General features: G+C 32.0%; 2 protein-coding genes across 2 annotated transcripts in view; one reads left to right on the top strand and one right to left on the bottom strand.

Moving 5' to 3' along the window:
- Positions 1–25,000, top strand: part of LOC148301407 (low density lipoprotein receptor adapter protein 1-like) — a 291,630-nt gene that overhangs the window by 199,485 nt on the left and 67,145 nt on the right. The gene's annotated exons all lie outside the window — the stretch shown is intronic.
- LOC148301417 (uncharacterized) overlaps positions 1–25,000 on the bottom strand; it is an 84,471-nt gene that overhangs the window by 22,273 nt on the left and 37,198 nt on the right. The window contains exon 2 of the mRNA XM_088273357.1: positions 11,408–11,482. Within this exon, the coding sequence (XP_088129483.1) occupies positions 11,408–11,476 (69 nt within the window). The 5' untranslated portion in view covers positions 11,477–11,482. The remainder of the gene's footprint in view (positions 1–11,407; positions 11,483–25,000) is intronic.

The raw sequence follows: 25,000 nt of genomic DNA on the forward strand, positions 1-25,000 counted from the left end.
CAAATCCGATATTACTCATATTTTGATCTCCAAAAGTAACAAATCCGATATTACTCATATTTTTATCTCCAAAAGTAACAAATCCGATATTACTCATATTTTGATCTCCATAAGTAACAAATCCGATATTACTCATATTTTAATCTCAAAGAGTAACAAATCCGATATTACTCATATTTTGTTCTCCCAAGAGTAACATCTTTTCAACCTCAAAATACCATCCAGATTTCAATCGCGGCTGAAATATTAATTGTAATAAATCACTCAAATGTAATCAAGGAGACTTTGGTCACTGATTCTGGAAGGCTTACTTGCTACATAGGAAATTCTCTCGAGCAAGAAATCTCCCATCATACAGCTGGCCTCATTTTTCACCCTGACTGATGTTCTTAAAACGAGCCCTTCTGACACGCTCAAGAAATAACGTCGGAACTAGAAAATGTAAGAAATTACTACTGATACTAACCGCTACGCACACCCAATGATGCACAAGGCACTGCATAAATTATGTAAAATATTAGTTTAATACACAATATTTTGAGTGTGTCCAAATATTTGTCCATAAATCTGGGTTTCTCCGCATAGGAGTTATTTTTACATTTTCTTCTTCTTCTTCTTCTTCTTTTTGTTAGTGTAAGCCTTGTGGCCTATTTAAAAAAAGTTTCAATACATCCAAAATACAAAAATACAATATCTTTAACACAAAAGAACGACGCAGATGAAAAGAAACGACAATTTTAAAAAATTGTGTGTAATTTTTTTTTTTTAAGATTTGTCATAACGCTCACTCCTTTCAAGAACGTCATAAATCAAAAATCGTCAATTTTCAGCTGTGCATGTTTTCGGAATACCCAGAAAATGTACTATATCCCAGCAAAAGTGGCATATTTTTTACTTAATATTTACCCGCTACAGTGCATAAAGTGTTGTTTTTGAATTTTGAAGAAAATGTAATGTTTAATTATTATTTTTAAATACTAAATATTTTTCAAATGGAGAAAAAACATTCAGGTTTTACCTAAAAAGATCTGTTGCACAGTAAAAAGTTCAACAAGTGGCTTGATATTTATTTTTAATACATTGTATTATATTTTTAAACTTTAAAAACGTCCTCCTGAAAAATCAAGTTTTTTTGATTTATGACGTTCTTGAAAGGAGCGAGCGATATGTGGTTTGCCCCGGGGTCGTCTACCTTGGACGTGCAGTGCAATGTGGGGGAGTCTGCATGGTCCCATTTTCCTTACACGCGCATACCATTGTCTCCTTCTTTGCCTTCCCCACCTAACGACATCTTCCATCTCGCATATTTCCCTTATCCTGGCATTTCTCATTCTATCACGAAGACTCCTGCCCGATATGCTCTTTAGGGCCTTCATTTCTGACACATATGAACCTTTCCGTGAGTATGGACGTAAATGAACGTCCAAGTCCATCTGTCAATTGGTATGATGCAATTTGTATAGCAATGACATGTCGCTCACTCCTTTCAAGAACGTCATGAATAAAAAAACTTGATTTTTTAGGAGAACGTTTTTAAAGTTTAAAAATAAAACACAATGTATTAAAAATAAATATCAAGCCACTTATTGAAGTTTTTGATCTGCAACAGATCTTTTTAGGTAAAACCTGAAGATTTTTTTCTCCATTAGAAAAATATTTAATTTATTTAAAAAAATAATTAAACAATACTTTTCTTCAAAATGCAAAAACAACATTTTCTGCCCTGTAGCGGGCAAATATTAAGTTAAAAATATGCCTCTTTTGCTGGGATATAGTACATTTCCTGAGCATTCCGAAAACATGCACAACTGAAAATTTACGATTTTTTGAAAGGAGTGAGCGATGTGTGGATATTTGTATGTAATTTTGTCATAATCTCTTAAAAGAAATGTTTAAAAAAAAAAAAATTTACATAATTTCCATCTTCATAATAACACAAGTAGCTTTGAGAATGTGCGACAAAACGATGTGTGATAGATGTTCAAATGGTGATATAAGGAAAGCGTGTAAGGCTGAGATAAGTATAATAATAATAATAATAATAATAAAACCCTTATTCGCACCCCAATGGTGCATAGGGCACTGTGTCATATTAACGCAGTGTTATCTTAATCGTTTACACATGAAGGAAAGGTGATCAGCCCTCCGCTTCAGGTACCAGTCCATGGTAATATTGAATAAATATTACAGTGAAAAAATCACTTATATTTATTTTACCCCCCTTGGGAATCGAACCCGGGACCTCCAGAACGGTAGCCGAGCGTGCTGACCATTACACTACGGAGGCGGACTATAATTTTATGGAGATAAGTATTATCCATAAAATTAAGAAAGGTGTGTTGAGATGGTTTGGACATGTAGAACGAATGTGTGAGGAATAAAGGGTAAAACAAATTTATGAGGCGAATGTAATTGTAAAAAGGAGTAGATGAAGATCGAGAAAAACTAATCACGATCAGGTATGCCAAATACTTAAAAGCAGTCAGGTCAGGTGTCGAAATAATCGGCGGGTATGTATGAGGAGATGCATGTTTGCAAAGGCAGAGTGGTGTGGCGTTCTATTCTCCCTGCCTACCTCTGTGGGGAAACGGCGTGATGGTTAGGTAGTAAGTCTATCTCCATAATATACAGATTGCGTTTGCAAAAAAAATCATGTATAAAGAGCCCATGTTCCAGGAAAACTCGGACGTCAATTATTGTACTATCAAAAAGGCTATGAAGTAGATATTGTTTTTGCAGATACGACCCTATTTGTGGTGCCTGCACCCTTCTGTAATGTCTGTCATTATTTTCCCTGTCCACGAAATGCCACCTTTCCGCGAATAATGGAGCAATAAATATAACACTAGAGGTTCGAGTCCTGGATGGGCTCGTTTTACCCTTAAAAATGCTAAAACTATGTATTATGCTAAAATCAAGTCAAAACACCTTCTTTAACTAGCCCTTAAAAGGTCCTTTATTATTTTTATTTATTTATTTCATAATAATAATAAAACCCTTATCCGCACCCCAATGGTGCATAGGGCACTGCTTCATATAAACGCAGTGTTATCTCAATCGTTTACACATGAAGGAAAGGTGATCAGCCCTTCGCTCCAGGTACCAGTCCAGGGTAATATTGAATAAATATGACAGTGAAAAATCACTTATATTTATTTTACCCCCCTTGGGAATCGAACCCGGGACCTCCGGAACGGTAGCCAAGCGTACTGACCATTACACTACGGAGGCGATCTTTATTTATTTCATAGATACATTTAAAAAAAATACTATATCGCTCGCTCCTTTCCAGAACGTTATAAATCAAAAATCGTCAATTTTCAGTTGTACATGTTTTCGGAATGCCCAGAAAATGTACTATATCCCAGCAAAAGAGGCATATTTTTAACTAAATATTTACCCGCTACAGGGCAGAAAGTGTTGTTTTTGCATTTTGAAGAAAAGGTATTGTTTAATTATTTTTTTAAATATACTTAATATTTTTCAAATGGAGAAAAAACCTTCAGGTTTTACCTAAAAAGATCTGTTGCACAGTAAAAAGTTCAATAAGTGGCTTGATTTTTATTTTTATACATTGTGTTATATTTTTAAACTTTAAAAACGTTCTCCTGAAAAATCAAGATTTTTGATTTATGACGTTCTTGAAAGGAGTGAGCGATATGTATAACGGCTTTTTAGGCATGGCCTGTGTTGAGCCGAAATACTTGCATGTTAATACAATTTTATTTATTTATTATTATTTGTTTTTATTTATTTATTAGATTATATACATGACATACAATAGGTACAATAACAATTCACAGTATAAAGGTTTTACAATAAAATAATTACACCTGGACTTTAATTAATTCACTTCCTACCTTGTCCCTTCCAACGAGAAGCAACTATCAAATTTACCATAATATTAGAAAATTATGGTAAATTTTCTCATGGTAAAGATCAATTCATCATTCGATCAGCTAACTAAGTATCACGTCGCTTTCCGCAGGGGTAGGCAGAGAGGATAGAACGCCACACGTATTTGCATTTGCAACCAATCTTCACCTCTTCCACATCCATGCATCTCCTCATACATACCCGCTGATTATTCCATTAAAAATACTTGACCATGCCAAGTTTTCATCAGTCTTACTCTGTTTCGATTATATTTTAATATAAATAAACGAATATGTACATATATATAAATATATATATATATACATATATATATATATATATATATATATATATATATATATATATATATATATATATATATATATATATATATATATATATATATATATATAAATATATATATATATATATATATATATATATATATATATATATATATATATATATATATATATATATATATATACATATATATATATATATATATATATATATATATATATATATATATATATATATATATATATATATATATATATATATATATATATATATATATATATATATATATATATATATATTCCACAGAGGGAAAAATCAATATCAGTGATTTTTCAGCCCAATAATTATTTAATATCGCCCTGAAATGGTACCTGAAGCGTAGGAGTGATCACCTTTCCTTCGTGTATTTAACGAACAAGACAACTCTGCATTGATACGATGCAGTGCCCTATGCACCATTAGGAGCATAGGGCACTGCGTCGGATAAGGATAAGGAAGAAGATTAATTAGCCAAGACAGGTCGTAAGACGTGTAAATTTTAATTCCCGAGGTGTTCATTGTCTCTGTGTTCAATTTGCTTAAGCAAAAAGCTAACGAGCTAATGAATATTTACAATGCAAGCAAAATTATAAATTATTTAATTCTCCTTAATTCCCCAATTTGTCGGTTGGCAGTTACGACAGAGCGCCGGTTAAACCCCCCCGCATGGCGGGGGTAATCCGAGATTAGAGTTTAACTACAGTTTGCGCGAGGATTAACAGGATTTTCCTTGGAACGGTATCCGGAAGGATTTCAGACAGAATAATGGGGTTCTTGTAATGACTTGAGTCTTGCATGTACCGCAAATTTATTTGATTTTATTATTTTTTCCGATCAAGTGTTCCTTGTACCACCAACGCTCATGAGAATATTTAAAAAAAATATATATAAGAAGTTCTAGTGATTCAAGAACAAGGTTTCTAAATTGGTTCATATATATATAGAACTTCCAAGAATTTGAGTAGTGTGGTTGTCAATAATGGGTAGAATTGGTGAATTCTATCCATATTCTTCTTCATCTTTGATGAGATGTCAAAAAAATACTATGAAAATAACTCCTGTAATTGGAGACAATCCAGATTTTGTGAACAAGTATTTGGACACACTCAAAATGTTGTAAATAATATTACACATCAAAAACACACGCACACACACCCTCCCTCCTTTTTTTTCTCTCTTAATATATAACGATCCGTCCGCCTCCGTTTAATGTCCGCTTCCGTAGTGTAATGGTCAGCACGCTCGGCTACCGTTCTGGAGGTCCCGGGTTCGATTCTCAAGGCGGGTAAAATAAATATAAGTGATTTTTTCACTGTAATATTTATTCAATATTATTACCCTGGACTGGTACCTGAAGCGGAGGGCTGATCACCTTTCCTTCATGTGTAAACGATCAAGATAACACTGCGTTTATATGACGCAGTGCCCTATGCATCATTGGGTTGCGGATAACGGTTTTATTATTTTATTTTTATAATATGTAACAGTATTCAAAAGATAAATGTGGAATTATTTCATTGGCTTATAATTGTCAATCGTTTTTTTTAAATGTTTTTATTTTTATTTTATGTTATCGGGTGTGTTATGAAGCGTATCCCTGCTTGTATCTGCTTCATAGCGCTGTAATAGTAGTAGTAATGTGGATTCGTTTCTGTGACGTCATTCGTTACCAACGTACGAAAACAACGTTTTTACGAAGGCGAATTTTGCAAAAGAAAATGATGAATGAAAATATTGATTATATCGGGTGTTATAAACACTTCACGAGTCTAATACAATCCTTTATAGGTTGAGTACGTTAAATGAGATATTCCCCCTGAGTGATAATACGCTATCGACAACCACACAGTTCATTCTGAACTATTTTTTTATTATATTTTTATATACTATATATATATATATATGTATATATATATCTATATATATATATATATATATATATATATATATAAATATATATATATATATATATATATATATATATATATATATATATATATATATATATATATATATATATATATATATATATATATATATATATATATATATATATATATATACATATATATATATACATATATATATATATATATATATATATATATATATATATATATATATATATATATATATATATATATATATATATATATATTCTATTCTTTTTTTTAAATGAAGAAAACAGTCCTTCAGACTATGGTTTCCTGTTACAATGTATTGAAATATTCGTAGACATACAATATACCCGGTGGAGTTCCACAAGGTTCTGCAATTGCAATCGTTACAAATAGCTCAATTTATGGAATTCCGTTCGTCGAAACAATACTTCGTGACCTGTTTTGTGATGCTGGAAATGAATCGAGCTGGAAACTTGCACTGGAACCTCGATGTTTGTACGAATTTCATATTTTACATTTGTGCACATATCGTAGTCGTACAGGAGAAAGTGACCAACTACCAAAACATAAAATGTTCAAGAGGGCCATTTAAGTCACTTTTGCTTGGCATGAAAATAAACACCAATGCAGTTAGTCATTTTTAACTAGTCAATAAGTATATTATACTTCCAAGTTTAAAATCCTTTGGGATTTTTTCAGGGCAATATTAAGCTAGTAAGATATCAAATAGTCAATGATCACGTTTTTGTAAAACAATGCACTTGGTCACTTTCTCCTGTAGGACTACGATATTGAGATAAATTTTCAACAAAGAAATTTCCAACTTAGAAAAATGAAAATAATATTTTCTGGCGTTTTCATGTATGTGATTATAATTCAGGATTTGGACCTAACATACTGATATAAGAGTTTGTGTTCAATAAAAAGATCTTCTTTCATCTCACCAATAGATGTCTCTAGTGAAATTCTTGTGATACAAGCACAATGTTTCGTATTGAATCATATGTATAGAGCTTCCAAGACTTTATTTTGAGTGTGTCCAAATGCTTGTTCACAAAATCGTGATTATCTCCAATTACAGGAGTTATTTTTAAATTATTTTTTGACATCTCATCAAAGATGAAGAAGAAATTAGTTCATATATAACTTGCAAGACTTTGAGTAGTGTGGTTGTCAATAATGGGTAGAATTGGTGAATGTCACCCGTGTGTTAAGTGATCACCAGCCTATGACAGTCGTCAGCCCTGTAAATGCCCAGACTATCATATTCTTCTTCATCTTTGATGAGATGTCAAAAAATAACAGGGTATTATCACTCGATAAGAATATCTAATTTAACATACTCAACCTATAAAAGATTGTGTAAGGCTCGTAAAGTGTTTATAACACCCGATATAATCAATATTTTCTTTCATCGTTTTCTTTTCGAAATTCACCTTCGTAAAATCGTTGTTTTCGTCGGTTGGTAACGAATGACGTCACAGAAACGAATCCACACTGCTACTATTACAGCTCTATAAAGCAGATACATAAAGGGACACGCCCCATAACACACCCGATGACGTAAAATTTGATGACGTATAGCTGTGTCCGTTTTTCGTTTTATTAAAATATCTTAAGTTTATACCTTCATATCGCTCACTCCTTTCAAGAACGTCATAAATCAAAAAACTTGATTTTTCAGGAGAACGTTTTTAAAGTTTAAAAATGTAATACAATGTATTAAAAATAAATATCGAGCCACTTATTGAACTTTTTACTGTGCAACAGATCTTTTTAGGTAAAACCTGAATGTTTATTCTCCATTTGAAAAATATTTAGTATATTTCAAAAAATAATTAAACAATACCTTTTCTTCAAAATGCAAAAACAACACTTTCTGCCCTGTAGCGGGTAAATATTTAGTTAAAAATTTACCGCTTTTGCTGGGATATAGTACATTTTCTGGGCATTCCGAAAACATGCACTACTGAAAATTGACGATTTTTGATTTATGACGTTCTTGACAGGAGTGAGCGATATATTCAAACAATGTGAAATTCTAGTGACACAAGCACAATGTTTCGAAATTGGACCATATATATAGAACTTCCAAGACAAGACTGAGATGTGCTGTTGAGTAATTGTTTTTTTTGGATATGGTTTGTTTTAGGACTTATAATGTTGAAAATAAAATTATTTTTATAATTTTTATATTATAAATATTTTAAATAAATTTTTATATTTATTTACATAGATAACAATGGTACTCGAGATATTTCTGAAGCACATAAAATATTCCGACAGTACAGAAAGGTTAATCTGTGTGAAAATTGGGAATCTAGCCGGACCCCCACGACCCCTCCGGTCAGGGTTGAGCCCCCTCTGAGACCCCAGACTAATCTGTATGCGGGTGACGTTCCGCCCCACGATTTGGGGTTGGTTATCCCAACACTACAATTACATTATAGTAAATATTTATCCGTCGAAGCCTAGAGCAGATAAAATATTGTTATATATATATATATATATATATATATATATATATATATATATATATATATATATATATACATTTAATGATTAAAGAAAACACTTGTTTTTTACCACTTGAGTTGTATAATAATCACTCATTTCACTCTCATAAATTAAAATTATTACACCTTGTTCCATATAAAGGCCAAATTATGAATTATCTTGAAAATTTAGAAATCCAAAAAAACCTAAATTCTAATCATAATTTATTAAATAATATATTCTTTCAAAATTCTTCACCTTTGCTTTCCATTTTTCCTTTGTTTTCAAACTCCGCCCCTTGACTAACCCCCTACCCCTAACTTTTCCCTCTCCTTATTTATAAAACAATTCTATATTTTATATTTTAGTTACTATACAGACCTGAATGATGGAAGTTGAAGTTCTAAAACATGTAGTCTATAATAAAACTCAAGTGGTTAAAAACAAGTGTTTTCTTTAATCATTAAATGTATATATACAGTATCTACTCAATGAATTAGGGCCACCCATTATTTTTTTGAATACTCTGAAATCTTTTGGATTATTATATTTATTTGACATAAATACTTTAAGTTTTCTATTGACATCTAATACCATGTATATTACCTTCAATAATATGTAAAATATACCTGGATTATTTAAGCCTTTACAAAATTTCAAACCCTTTTTCTGAGAAAGGTCCCTAATTAGCACAGGTAGACAGATAGTTGAAAGTTAAAAAAATAGTCCTATCTCATTTATTAGTGAAGTTTCTTGAGTTCTGGTTGTTGTTTTGTTCAGAGAGGTTATATAGTTATCGTGTCTTGTGAAAAAAACTTAATTTTTAATTTTAGTTCATAAAGTATAATTTTTTTTTGTAAACACAAGTGTTTTTTTTGAAAAGGACAAAATGGGAAAAAGTAAAGACATTTCTGAGGAAAAAAAGTCTAGTGTTATGGTGCTACTGAAATCAGAAATACTATCTACTAGAGAAATTTCAAAAAAAGAAAACGTTTCTCGTTAAACAGTGGCCAGAATTTCAAAATCAATAAAAAATCAGTCACCCGCCACCAGCAATCGGCGAAAGAACTGTCGTAGGATTAGAAAAACAACACCGAGGACTGATCGAAAAATCATTCAAAGTGCCTTAGAAAACCGTAGTGCATCAGCAAAAACATTAAAAATAAAATTGGAAGAAGAGGGTATAAATATATCGGTATCAACACTGAGGCGACGTCTTTACGAAGTAAATCTGAAATGCAGGCGCCCTGTAAAAGTACCAAAATCGACACCACGAATGAAAGCGGATCGATTAAAATGGGCCAGGCTACATCGAAATTACTCGGTAGATGATTGGAAAAAGGTATTTATTTAAATTGAATTTTCAACATATCATTTTAGTAAAAAAACTTATATTTTTGAATTAAACTCAATTTTTCATTATTTTTCAGGTCATCTTTAGTGATGAGTGCCGGTTAGAAGCCGTGACAGAGAGCCGTCGATTCGTCAGGAGAACACCAATGGAACGTTACAATGAGGCCTGTGTGGTAAAAGTTATCAAACACCCCCCTGCAACAATGATATGGTCATGTATTATTAACAATTTACCTGGGCCGTTGTTTTTCGTGGAAGGAACAATGAACCAAAATTCCTATAAGCAGGTCCTCGAACGAATTTTATTGCCCTTCTACCATACACTCGACCTAACAGAAGGTCCATACACCTTCATGCAGGATGGGGCACCTTGCCACCGGGCTAAATCAATAATAAAATTTTTGTCTAACAAAAATCTGCCTTTGCTCCCCTGGCCTGGAAATTCTCCGGACCTTAATCCTATAGAAAACGTATGGAGCATGTTAAAAAATAAGTTATACTCATTTCCAAATCCGACAGTAGACTGTCTAAAAAAAATATTCAAAAAATTTTGTTAGAAGACGAAGAAATAAAAAACATGATAAAACAGTGCATTTTAACTATGCCAAAAAGAATTGAGGCAGTTATTTCTGCCAAAGGTGGAAATACTAAATACTAACTATATTTACATGAAAATATATGCAAAATTTAAGCGTAATAAAGTGTTCATGTGTAAATAAAATTCAATGTTGTTTTATTCAAGGTTTTCTCTGAGTTATTCCTGTTTGAATTGAGAAATTGCGCGAAATTCTGCGTGGCCCTAATTCATTGAGTGGATACTGTATATATATATATATATATATATATATATATATATATATATATATATATATATATATATATATATATATATATATATATATATATATATATATATATATATATATATATATATATATATATATATATATATATATATATATATATATATATATATATATATATATATATATATATATATATATATATATATATATATATATATATATATACATTTAATGATTAAAGAAAACACTTGTTTTTTACCACTTGAGTTGTATAATAATCACTCATTTCACTCTCATAAATTAAAATTATTACACCTTGTTCCATATAAAGGCCAAATTATGAATTATCTTGAAAATTTAGAAATCCAAAAAAACCTAAATTCTAATAATAATTTATTAAATAATATATTGTTTCAAAATTCTTCACCTTTGCTTTCCATTTTTCCTTTGTTTTCAAACTCCGCCCCTTGACTAACCCCCTACCCCTAACTTTCCCCTCTCCTTATTTATAGAACAATTTTATATTTTATATTTTGGTTATTATACGACCTGAATGATGGAAGTTAACACATTACAAACATAAAAGACCAAAGGCGAAAAAATTAAAAATGTGTATAAAATAATTGGTTTTACCTTATATAGATAATGTGAGTCCAATATGTAAATTGATGGGAACTGCTCGGTCTTCATCGTCTCTGCCATGATCTCCTGAAAAAAAATCTTATTTAATTAAATTTCACAAAAATCGGCGTTCATTACATATACAATATAAATACTTTAATTCTAAAAGAAGAAAAAGAAAGTCCCTCTTCAATCACAAGAGCTTAGTCTCATTTTTGGAGAGGCTCAGAGCAACTAAAATTACATGATTGTATTACGTAGAAATTGCATCAAATTGTTTTAAAAAACGTAACTACGACATTTTGAGTGTGTCCAAATACTTGTTCACAAATCTGATTTGTAAAAAAGTTTTTGGACACACTCAAAACGTTTATTGATAAATTTATCTGGTCAAATTATATAATAAAATGAAAAGAATATTTTCTGCGTTTCTCATGTGTGTGATTATAATCCAGGATTCGGACCTCACATACTAATATAAGAGTTTCTGCTTAGTGAAAAAGCTTCTTCATCTCACCAATAGATGTCTCTAGTAAAAATTCTAGCGATTACAATGTTTTGAAATTAAATAATATGTATGTATATATACAATATATATATATATGTACATATATATATATATATATATATATATATATATATATATATATATATATATATATATATATATGTATATATATATATATATATATATATATATATATATATTTATTTATGTATATATATATATATATATATATATATATATATATATATATATATATATATATATATATATATATATATATATATATATATATATATATATATATATATATATATATATATATATATATATATATATATATATATATATATATATATATAAATATATATATATATATAGAAATTCCAAGAAATTGAGTAGTGTGGTTGTCAATCATGGGTAGAATAAGTGAATGTTACACGTGCGTAAAGTGTTTAATTAAACCAGCCTTTTCATATTCTTCTTCATCTATGTTGAGATGTTGAAAAATGTAACTACATGTATTTAATAAATAAAATAATAAATAAACAAAAGTATTTACAAATCGCAAAATATCCCGCGCAAATGCGGTGAAAATTTTTCCAAAATGGCGTCGCCTCCAGCCTCCAGCTGCCGGAACTGAAGTCAACTTTTACAGTCGTTTCCGCTTTACAAACCGCATCCGAACTGGATCCAGCTGCTACTCTCAAAGCAAAGAAAAAACTAGCCGCCTCGCCAACACAGGCCCGTAGCAGGAATATCAGCAACGGAACCGCCAATAAACTTCCCCTTTAGCTGGGAAAATTAATTTCAACGGGCACGAAATTGTTCTAGACCAGCGGCTCTCAAAGTGTGCGCCGCGGAGCCCTGGGACTAGGCCGGCCCATTTCCACTTCACTCTACCACGTCACAGACCTGTGTCTGGTGTCGGATCCAATCCTTCCTTTTTCTGTCTCTTAATGTTATTCCAAGTATAATTAGCTCCATGCTCCTCTGTGCAACTTGCAACTTATGGGAGGATTGCTTGGTCAGAGTCATTGTTTCCGCGCCATAGGTTAGGACGGTCGTAAATTATTCGCTTTTTGAAAAAGGTTCCGTCGCCGCAAAAGTTTTGGAACCGTCGCTCTAGACGCTTTACCTGTATATACATATTACTGACAGATACAAATTATCCTATCTACTGTATATACTGTCGTAAATAGCGTATATTTCGTTCGCCTCAGTAGCAAAATGATAGTACATCTGACTACTGTACGCAGATACCGGTCTCCGAGAAGGCATTGGCTTCGATTAATTTTTTTAATATAATTTTTTTTTATTTGGAAGTAACCCAGTGAAAGGATGTTTCTGCCATTGTCAAGTATTATTGTTATTTACAAACAAATAATAAATATAATAACCTTATCCGCACCACAATGGTGCATAGGGCACTGCGTCATTTATTTATGAAATTAATCCTACATTTGTGTGGTTCGTTATTTTACTTTCATTCTTAACTCAAAATAAAAAATAATTATATAATACTTCTTCTTCTTCTAACCCTCATCCGCCCCCGATGGCGCACAGGGCACTGCATCATATAAACGCAGCTTTATCCTGAAAGTTAACACACTAATGAAAGGCCATCAGCCCTCCGCTTCAGGTGCCAGTCCAGAGTAATATCAAATAAATATTAATAATAAAATAAAACCCTTATCCGCACCCCAATGGTGCATAGGGCACTGGCATCATATAAACGCATTATTATCTTGATCGTTTACATATGAAGGAGAGGTGCTCAGCCCTCCGCTTCAGGTCCAGTAATATTGAATAAATATTAGAGTGAAAAAATCACTTTTATTTATTTGACCCCCCCCCCTGGGAATCGAACCCGGGACCTCCAGAACGGTAGCCGAGCGTGCTGGCTATTACACTACGGAGGCGGACAAAAGTAATAATAAATAAAAATAGTTAAAGAAACAGGAGTCCGCGACTCTGTCAAGACCGAGGAGAACTTGGCACAATCAAGTATGTCAAATACTTGAAAGCGGTTAGGTTAGGAGTCGAAAAAATCGGCGGGCATGTATGAGGAGATGCATGAATGTAGAAGAGGCAAAGAATCCTGGATTATAATCACATAAATGAGAAACAAACAAGGTGTGTTGAAATGGTTTGGACATGTAGAACGAATGGGTGAGGAAAGAACGGTAAAACAAATTTATGAGGCGAATGTAATTGGAAAAAGGAGCAGAGGAAGACCGAGAAAAACTTGGCACGATCAGGTATGCCAAATACTTGAAAGCGGTCAGGTTAGGAGTCGAAAAAATCGGCGGGTATGTATGAGGAGATGCATGAACGTGAAGGGGAAGAATGTTTGCAAAGACAGAGTGGTGTGGCGTTCTATTCTCTCTGCCTACCCCTGCAGTGAAGCGGCGTGATGGTTAGTTAGTTTAGTTACTAAGAGTCCGCGACACTAACCACGGGACCACAATCCGACACGAATAATTTTGATGAACTGAAAGCCAAAGTTAATTGTTTTTACATCGTAGCTGTCTGGATTAAGATGAACATAGTTTTAGTGTCACCGTATTGGCCCATGTAATCCCTCGATCCGCCACTGGTTTTATACGTCCGTGTGTGCTGTAGATACTACATACTTGTTCTAGCAAACTTTCCCGAAAGGTAAAAACTCCAAAGCCCTTTTCCTATAATCATTTCACCGCCAATGGTGGTCACGTGACATCGCGCTCAGCACATCTATATTCGTCATTCGTTCTCTATTTATTTTTTAAAAGTTCAGATGTATGTGTATGCTTAAACATTACTGTAAATTTTTTTGTTGCAAAAATGGTCTATTTAATCTTTTTCTAACCCATATCCGCACCCAATGGTGCATAGGGCACTGCGTCGTATTAACGCAGTATTATTTTGATCGTTACTCACAAGAAGGCAAGGTTATGACTCCTGCGCTTCAGGGACTAATATAGAGTAATGTTAATTAAATATTAAGTATTATAGTGTTAAATCACTCAAATTAATATTCAAACCCCCTGGGAATCGAACTTGAGACCTCCAGCACAGTAGCTTAACATAATAACCATAACACCATGGAGGCTATACAAAATCGTCATTTTTTGTCTCTAAATATTGACCGATTTTAGCCTTACCTTCTGGTATTGGCGAAGAACATATCGTTCACTCCTTTCAACAACGTCATAAATCAAAAATCGTCAATTTTCAGTTATTTTCGGAATGCCCAGAAAATGTACTATATCCCAGCAAAAGCGGCACATTTTGAACTTAATATTTACCCGCTACAGGGCAGAAAGTGTTGTTTTTGCATTTTGAAGAAAGGGTATTGTTTTATTTTTTTTTTAATACACTAAATATTTTTCAAACGGTGAAAAAATATTCAGGTTTTATCTAAAAAGATCTGTTGCACAGTAAAAAGTTCAATAAGTGGATAGATATTTGTTTTTAATACATTTTATTATATTTTTAAACTTTAAAAACGATCTCCTGAAAAATCAAGTTTTTTGATATTTGAAGTTGTTGAAAGGAGTGAGCGATATGAGTTTCGTTCGCCAGTCTGTCGAAACAACATGTGCCAGGAATCCATGAGCTCTCGACAAAAGTTCGCGTTCGAAAAACATTGTTTCATCTAAGTTGAACGACTGTGTGGAGTTCTTCAACAAAATACATTACAGTTTGTTTTACTGTCAAAGTTTGGCGGGTGATTTTTTCGTGAACGTATTCAAAGTGACGTTTTTTTTGTCATTACAATAGATTTAGCAATTTTGATTCGGAAAAAAAAATTACGAGAAAAATTGTTCAAAATGATCGGAAAATATTTATAATAGACTTTTTGTTTATGTATTTGAATTCCATTATTCCAAAGCTTCAACTAAAATCTCAGATGTTAAGTTTCAAGCCTCTAGGGTTCAAATGGCATGTACATACTTCATATAATCAAACATTTCAATAAACTCCCTAAAGAAATAAAAAAAATAGATGATATAAAAATACTTAAGAAAAAAATAAAGCTCTATACATTTAAATCTTGAAAAAATATACAAAAAAACTATTATATCTTTTATTATATAACATTAAACCACGAGTGTAAGTCCCTCTCCAAGCACAAGAGCACAGACTCTTTTATGGAGAGGCACAGCGAATCGAAATATGAAAGTTCTCCACATGTATAAATGATTCAAATGTATTATTTACAACATTTTGAGTGTGTCCAAATACTTGTTCACAAAATCTGGATTATCTCCAATTACAGGAGTTATTTTCATATTATTTTTTGACATCTCATCAAAGATGAAGAAAAATATGGAAGTCTGGGCATTTGCGGGGCTGACGACCGTCATAGGCTGGTTTAAGTGATCACTTTACACACGTGTAACATTCACCAATTCTACCCATTATTGACAACCACACTACTCAAATTCTTGGAGGTTCTATATATATGAAGCAATTTAGAAACCTTATTCTTGAATCACTAGAACTTCACTAGAGACATCTATTGGTGAGATGTAAAGAAGCTTTTTACTAAGCTGAAAGTCTTATATTAGTATGTGAGGTCCAAATGTATTATGTTATAAATAAAAATGTAAATATATTAAATGAATAAAAAAAAATTAACATTAAACTAATTAACCATCACACCGCTTCCCCGCAGGGGTAGGCAGAGAGAATAGAACGCCACGTAAATCTGTCTTTCAATCCTGTGTTAAACCAATATGAAATCATTAAATCGCACCTGGCACAATCGGGTATGTCAAATACTTGAAAGCGGCTGAGTCAGGAGTCGTAATAATCGTCGGGCATGTATGAGGAGATGCATGAATGTAGAAGAGGCGAAGAAAGTTTGCAAAGACAGAGTGGTGTGGCGTTCGATTCTCTCTACCTACCCTGCGGGGAAGCGGCGTGATGGTTAGTTAGTTAGTTTTAAATCGCACCAAAACGTAACAATTTTACAAGCTGGAATTAACGTTTTGGTGAGGACCTCCACATATACTCTAGAGGCGTGCACACTGGAAAAGTTTGGGAAGCCCTGGGCTATTCATACATGCTGTTATTACATTATAATGCCCACTTTCTGGATATAAATCACTCTCTGGCGTCGACAGATGTCACCGTTCAGTTTGGCCAGTAAAATCTGAGCCATCGCGGTTTGCGCAGCGACTACGTACAGTACTGACAAGATTTATCGAACCAAATATCACAAAACTCCCGAATGTTGGTCACACCCGCCTCCGCAGTGTAGTAGTTAACGCGTTTGGCACAATGCTGGAGGTTCAGGAATCGATTCTAAGAGGGGTCAAAATGTCAGCGATTTTTCACTTAAATATGTTGACATTTTATGTGTGTACAAATCCTAGGGTGATCACTTGACTTGCCTATGACAGGTCGAAGGCCCTGTATATCTGTGTATGTATATATGTATATATATATGTGTATGTATGTATATATGTATTTATATATATATATATATATATATATATATATATATATATATATATATATATATATATATATATATATATATATATATATATATATATATATATATATATATATATATATATATATATATATATATATATATATATATATATATATATATATATATATATATATATATATATATATATATATATATATATATATAAACTTTTCCCAAACTTCCCAATAATTTAAAATTGAGTTCCAAGAATTTGAGTAGTGTGGTTTTTAATCATGGGTAGAATTGGTGAATGCTACACGCGTGTAAAGAGATCACTTAACCAGCCTATGACAGTCGTAAGCCCCGTTAATTCTCAGACTTACATATTCTTCTTCATCTATATTGAGATTTAAAAAAAAATAATATGAGAAATAAATCCTATAATTGGAGATAATCCACATTTCGCAGTCGTACAGGAGAAAGTGACCAACTACCAAAACGTAAAATGTTCAGGAGGGCCATTTAAGTCACTTTTGCTTGGTAACAAAATAAACATCAATGCAGTTAGTCATTTTTAACAATTCAATATATTATACTTCCAAGTTTAAAATCGCTTTGGGTTTTTTCAGGGAAATATTAAGCTAGTAAGATATCAAATAGTCAATGATCACGTTTTTGTAAAACAATGCACTTGGTCACTTTCTCCTGTATGACTACGATTTGTAAAGAGGAGTTTGGACACTAAAAATGTTGTATAGTATAAACATGATTCTTTTTGGTTTCTTTTCCATTTGATCTCGCTGAGCCACAGCGACAAGGCTAGCTAGTAATAAATATTATGATTCAGAATCCATCCATTATCATTTAAGCGTATTATAAACCTGTTGCCTCCAGTACATAATTCTTAATTATCATACCACCCTAATACCAGCGAGCAGTGTTCGTTAGAAGGAGAAAACGAAAACAGATTTAAGTCGCAAAATAAAAATAATAAAATATTCTCTTACTACTACTACTACTACCATCACGCCGTTTCCCCGCAGGGGTAGGCAGAGAGGATGGAACGCCACACTCTTCTGTCCTGACATACACTCCTCGCCTCCTTCACATCCATACATCTAGTCATACATGCCCTCCGATTACGCAGACTTTTGACACCGCCATATTTTAGGTTCTGATTGATCTGATCGTGAAAAGTATTTGTATTTTTCGGTCGTCCACGCTCTGTTTTCCCTCTCACATTCGCCACATATATTTTCTTAGTCATTCTTAAATATTCTCTTAATTCTACATTATAAGAATATTGTCCGCCTCCTTAGTGTAATGGTCAGCACGCTCGGCTATCGTTCCGGAAGTGTCGGGTTCGATTCCCAGAGGGGTCAAATAGATATAAGTGATGTTTTCACTCTAATATTTATTCAGTATTACCCTGGACTGGTGCCTGAAGCGGAGGGCTGATAACTTTTCCTTCATGTGTTAACGATCAAAATAACACTGCGTTTATATGATGCAGTGCCCTATGCACCATTGGGTGCGGATTAAGGTTTTTTTCTACAATACTACTTAAATTCTACATTCTACATTAATACTGTTGAAATATCCACTTCCGTGGAGTAATGGTTAGCGTGTTTAGTTACCGTACTGGAGGTCCCGGGCTCGATTCCCAAGGGGAGTAGTGATTTTACACTCCAATATATTTTTTGAATATTACCCTGGACTGGTCTTCACATCCATACATCTAGTCATACATGCCCTCCGATTACGCAGACTTTTGACACCACTAGATTTTATTTTCTGATTGATCTGATCGTGCCGTCCACGTTCTGTTCTCCCACTCACTGGTGTAGTCATTTTCTCGCTATCTCTTAACTCCACATGTCCATACCACAAAGAATTTCTCTAAATCTTTTCAACTATTTATAATTCAAGTTTTACTTAGTAAATACCACAATTTATTATAATCTATAATGACACAAACTTAAATGCATTCCGCATCATTTTCAAACACAGTATGCCTAAAATTATGTGGAATGCATTGAAACGTGTGTCACAATAGATTGTAAGAAACAGTAAAACTTAAATTCAAAATGCATAGATTATACCACAAAGTGACTGCCGAATGAATTAATGAAATTTTCAAGTATCTCTATGAGCAGTTTTGCCTTAATAAAATACAGAATTTCATTTAAATTTTACGGTAAATTTGCGTTAAACCGCTTTTCCTAGTAGCCATGACACGTTTTAATGAAGAAGGGATATATAAGGGAGGGGGAATGAACGTTTATAATAAATTCAAGGCTTTGAATATATTACTTATGCCGACGAGGAGAAATTTCAATTTCATCTCATTGTTTCATATATACATATATATATATATATATATATATATATATATATATATATATATATATATATATATATATATATATATATATATATATATATATATATATATATATATATATATATATATATATATATATATATATATATATATATATATATATATATATATATATATATATATATATATATATATATATATATATATATATATATATATATATATATATATATATGTATATATATATATATATATATATATATATATATATATATATATATATATATATATATATATATATATATATATTAGGTTGATGCATAAGTAACTTAACTTAGTAACATAAAAAATAAAATAAAAATTTCGCTTATACTTGACTAATTTTGTTAATTACACATTTTCAATTATTTTTAATGACTTTTTTCCATCTTTCTGTCAACTTTGTAATCTCATTTGATTATAAATATTCGGGTTTCGATGCAAAGAACGTTTCTAGTGCTGTCTTCACCTCCTCCGTTGATTTTTTTTCCATTTTAATCATTTAATGACACCCAACTCAACGAGAAAATTCATGTAATGAAATGTTTTCCTTCCACAGTGTGATAGTATTCCATTTATTGTTTCGGCATTAACTTTGTGGTAAGACATATTACAATAATTAAAGAAAACACTTCGTTTTTTACCACTTGAGTTTTATTATAGACTACATGTTTCAGAAGCTAAACTTCCATCATTCAGGTCTGTATAATAACTAAAATATAAAATATAAAATTGTTCTATAAATAAGGATAGGGGAAAGTAAGGGGAAGGGGTTAGTCAAGGAACGGAGTTTGAAAACAAAGGAAAAATTGAAAGCAATGGCGAAGAATTTTGAAACAATATATTATTTAATAAATTATTATTAGAATTCAGGTTTTTTTGTATTTCTAAATTTTCCTTACTTTCCCCTATCCTTATTTATAGAACAATTTTATATTTTATATTTTAGTTATTATACAGACCTGAATGATGGAAGTTTAGCTTCTGAAACATGTAGTCTATAATAAAACTCAAGTGGTAAAAAACGAAGTGTTTTCTTTAATTATTGTGATAGTATTCCATTTATTTATTGTAACTGCAGACAGTTGGTAAAATTCCTTATTGAATTGTCGGGTAATGTATCCAAAATAAAACATGGTTTATTTGGTTGCATTCTATATTTATTTATGTTTATTAATACGCGACGCGTTTCGTCTTCTTAGGACATTATCAAACACTCAATAATGGACATTATCAAACACTCAATAGTGTTTGATAATGTCCTAAGAAGACGAAACGCGTAACGTATTAACATATACATAAATAAATGTAGAATTCAACCAAATAAACCTTGTTTCATTTGACAGAACTGTGGTTTCAACGAGATGGCGCAACATGCCGCACGGAGGGTGCCACCGTCAATTTATCGGAAGGCATGTATGAATATGAAGGAAGCAAAGAGTTTATGTAAGGAAAGAAGAGTGTGGCATTCCCTCCTCTCTGCCCACCCCTGCGGGGAAACGGCGTGGTGGTAGTAGAAGCAGTAGTAGTGGTATATTAATATGCTGATATATCTTGAAATATGGAAAAATATCACTTGGTTTTTACCACTTGATTATTACATTTATTGTAACGTTTTTGAAATTCTCTATTTTAAAAATCTATTCGAAGTACCTCATTCGAAACCGCTTTTTAAATTCAGAATTTTAAAAATATATTCAAATTGTCTCATTCGAAATCGCTTTTATAATCCTTTCATGCAAAATAATTAACCCTCTTTCTGAAAAACAACCCTTTGATTCCATTGAAGCCTGTTATATAATGAGCGTTCTCCATTTTCCTGAAAATATCGCTGAAAAAATCAGCCAATTCAGTATCAATAATCAGTTAATTGATCTCTTTTCAGGAGTAGATTTCAGGGCGTTTCAAGATTAAAACCCTTCGTTATCTGAATCACTTTAAAATACGTAAACTATCTACAAAAATAAAAAAAACAATATGTTTTAAAAAATCAATAAACCATATCTCAGCTTCACCTCGCAGGGGTAGACAGTGAGAATAGGACGCCACGCTACACCACTCTGCAGGAGGGCCATTTAAACCACTTTTGCTCGGCAGGAAAATAAACATCGATGCAGTTAGTTATTTTCAGTCAATTTTCAGTCAAGTCAATATATTATACATCCAAGTTTAAAATCGCTTTTAGTTGTTTCGAAAACGACTGTTGTTTTCATCTTCTGGTACAAATTAAAACTAATTTGTACCAGAAGATGAAAACAACTGTCGTTTTCGAAACTAGTCGTAAATAAATTTAAAACTAGATAAAGTGATATATTCAAGTGTTTAATTTTAATAAAGTCTCACTAGCTTAATATTGCCCTGAAAAATCTTAAAGCGATTTTAAACTTGGAAGTATAATATATTGAATTGCTGAAAATAACTAACTGCATTGATGTTTATTTTCCTGCCAAGCAAAAGTGGCTTAAATGGCCCTACTGCAGAGTGGTGTAGCGTGGCGTTCTATTCTCATTGTCTACCCCTGCGGGGAAGCTGAGTTATAGTTTATTGATTTTTCAAAATATATATTTAAATATTTTTTGTACAAAGGCAAACCACGATACAAGTTTTGAGTCGTTGAAAAAAAGTCAATTTTAAATTAATAAGTCGCTTTTAAATACTATCAGGCGGGGAAAGGTTAAAATATATTCGAGATTTAGACTAATTGCTTTCGCTTTAGGGACAAAGTGAGTGCCGTATAATTTATACTGCAATGTCAATTTATTTCCGAGACAATCTTGATTAATAAAAGCTCTTACTTTGATCTACATTTAAAATGATTTTTACGACTTTTTTCATTAATTTTACAATCGAAACGCAGATTTTTGGACCCTAGGAGAAAATCGTTATAAGATATTGTATTTAACGTTAGAAAAAGGCATTTCCAAACGAATGCCATAACTAGGTAAAATAATGGATCTTTGTCAGACGGGAGGAAAATCTAATTTAACATACTCAACCTATGAAGGATTGTATTAGACTCGTGAAGTGCTTATAACAGCCGATATAATTCATATTTTCATTCATCAATTTCTTTTGGAAAATTCGCCTTCGAAAAAACGTTATTTTTGTAAGTTGGCAATGAATAACGTCACAGAAACGATGGACTTATTTAAATATTGGTGCAAAATTATTGGTGGCTCTATTTGTTGATGTCTATGGTCAACCCTCCGCCCCTCCCCCTCCCTCTCCTTATTTTTGTTTAAAACTAATGGTAGTGTAGTGGTAAACAAACAATCCACACTACTACTATTACAGTTCTATAAACCATAGACAATAAACCATATGACGTCATAAAACGTTCGATGACGGAAATTTGATGACGTATGCGAACGCACGTTTTTCGTTTTATTAAAATATGTAAAGTTTAAACCTTCATATCTCCCTTAGTTCCCTACAGATTTCAATAAGAATGCTAACGATAGTCTTGTGATTTTTCATATCAATTTATTATCACACATCGTGATAATTATCCGTTGTCTCGATATAAATTTTTATGTGTTTTTTAACAATAAAATACAACTACGTAGACTCAAAAAAATCTGTATTTTATTTGACAATTCATATATAAACCAAATTTCTAAGCCTATTTTAAGGTTTGTTTATCCCTCGAGTGTACTTGAGTTTTGTACACCGACACCCGAAATTAAGTATGCCTTCCTCTCGACAAAGCACTGGGCCGAATGTCGCCAGATTAATAATGACTCCAACCTTGAAACTTTGGCCATTTCGCGCCGCGACTTTGCGAGTCGTGTAATGTCACCAAGGCGGCTTCACAATCCCGACCGGAATACGTTTGCAAGCTTTATTCGGAAAACTAGCCGAGAACTTTCTCCATCGAAGTTTCTCAAGTTTTTTGGACGGTGATGAAAGTCTTCATTTTTGGATTGAAATTTAAAATGTGATGAGGTTTTTTGGAGTGGCGTCTTGGTCTTTTGGGAGGACATCACCTTTTTTTTACTTGCATATATGCATATAAAAGCTAAAATAAAGCTAAAATCTAGCCTCTTATAAAGTTATAATCTATCTCTTAATAAAGTTAAATCTATTCTATAATAAAGTTAAATTCAATCCTCGAATTAAGTTTAAATCTATCCTTAAATAAATTTAAAATCTTTACTCTTATAGTCAAGTTAAATCTATTCCCTAATAAAGCTTAAATCTATCCCCTAATAAAGCTATAATCTATCTCCTAACAAAGGTAAATCTATCCCTTAATAAAGTTCTAACCTATCCCCTAATGAACTATAATCTAACTCCTAATAAAGTTAAATCTGTTCCCTAATAAAGCTTTAATCTAACTCCTAATAAAATTAAATCAGTTCCCTAATAAAGCTCAAATTTATCCCCTAATACATCTATAATTATCTCCAAATAAAGTTAAATCTCTTCTCTAAAAAGCTTTAATCTAACTCCTAATAAAATTAAATCTATCCCCTAATATGGCTCAAATCTATTCCATAATAAAGCTATAATCTAACTCCTAATAAAGTTAAATCTATCCCTTTATAAAGCTCATATCTATCCCCTAATAAAGCTATAATAAAACTCATAATGAAGTTAAATCTGTCCCCTAATAAGGCTATAATCTATCCCCTACTAAAGCTTTAGAAAAAATTCATAATGAAGTTAAATCTGTCCCCTAGTAAGGCTATAATCTATACCCTAATAAAGCTATAATAAAACGCATAATAAAGTCAAATCTGTCCCCTAATAAGGCTATAATCTGTCCACTAATAAAGTTAGATCTATTCCCTAATAAAGCTTCAATCTAACTCCTAATAAAGTTAAATCGATCCTCCAATAAATCTTAAATCACTACCCTAATTATTTTTAATATTTAATTTTTCGTGAACCGTCAGATATAAATGAATTAATGAGGGTGATTATGAATCAGGTTTTAAAAAGTAATTTGACAAAAGTGAATTTTCTCAACGACCCTTATATTTAGTTAGTACACGTTTCTATTTATATGGAAATTATCTCTTAAGTAATATAAACATTCTTCCGTGAATATTACACGCTACGAATAACATGTGTGTTTATATATATAATAATAATAATAAACCCTTATCCGCACCCCAATGGTGCATAGGGCACTGCTTCATATAAACGCAGTGTTATCTTGATCGTTTAACACATGAAGGAAAGATGATCAGCCCTCCGCTTCAGGTACCAGTCCAGGGTAATATTGAATAAATATTACAGTGAAAAAAATCACTAATATTTATTTGACCACCCCTGGGAATA

This window comes from Brachycentrus maculatus, unplaced genomic scaffold (assembly GCF_059751285.1).
Source record: "Brachycentrus maculatus isolate JH-2025_06_01 unplaced genomic scaffold, ASM5975128v1 h1tg000566l, whole genome shotgun sequence".
Lineage (NCBI taxonomy): Eukaryota > Metazoa > Arthropoda > Insecta > Trichoptera > Brachycentridae > Brachycentrus > Brachycentrus maculatus.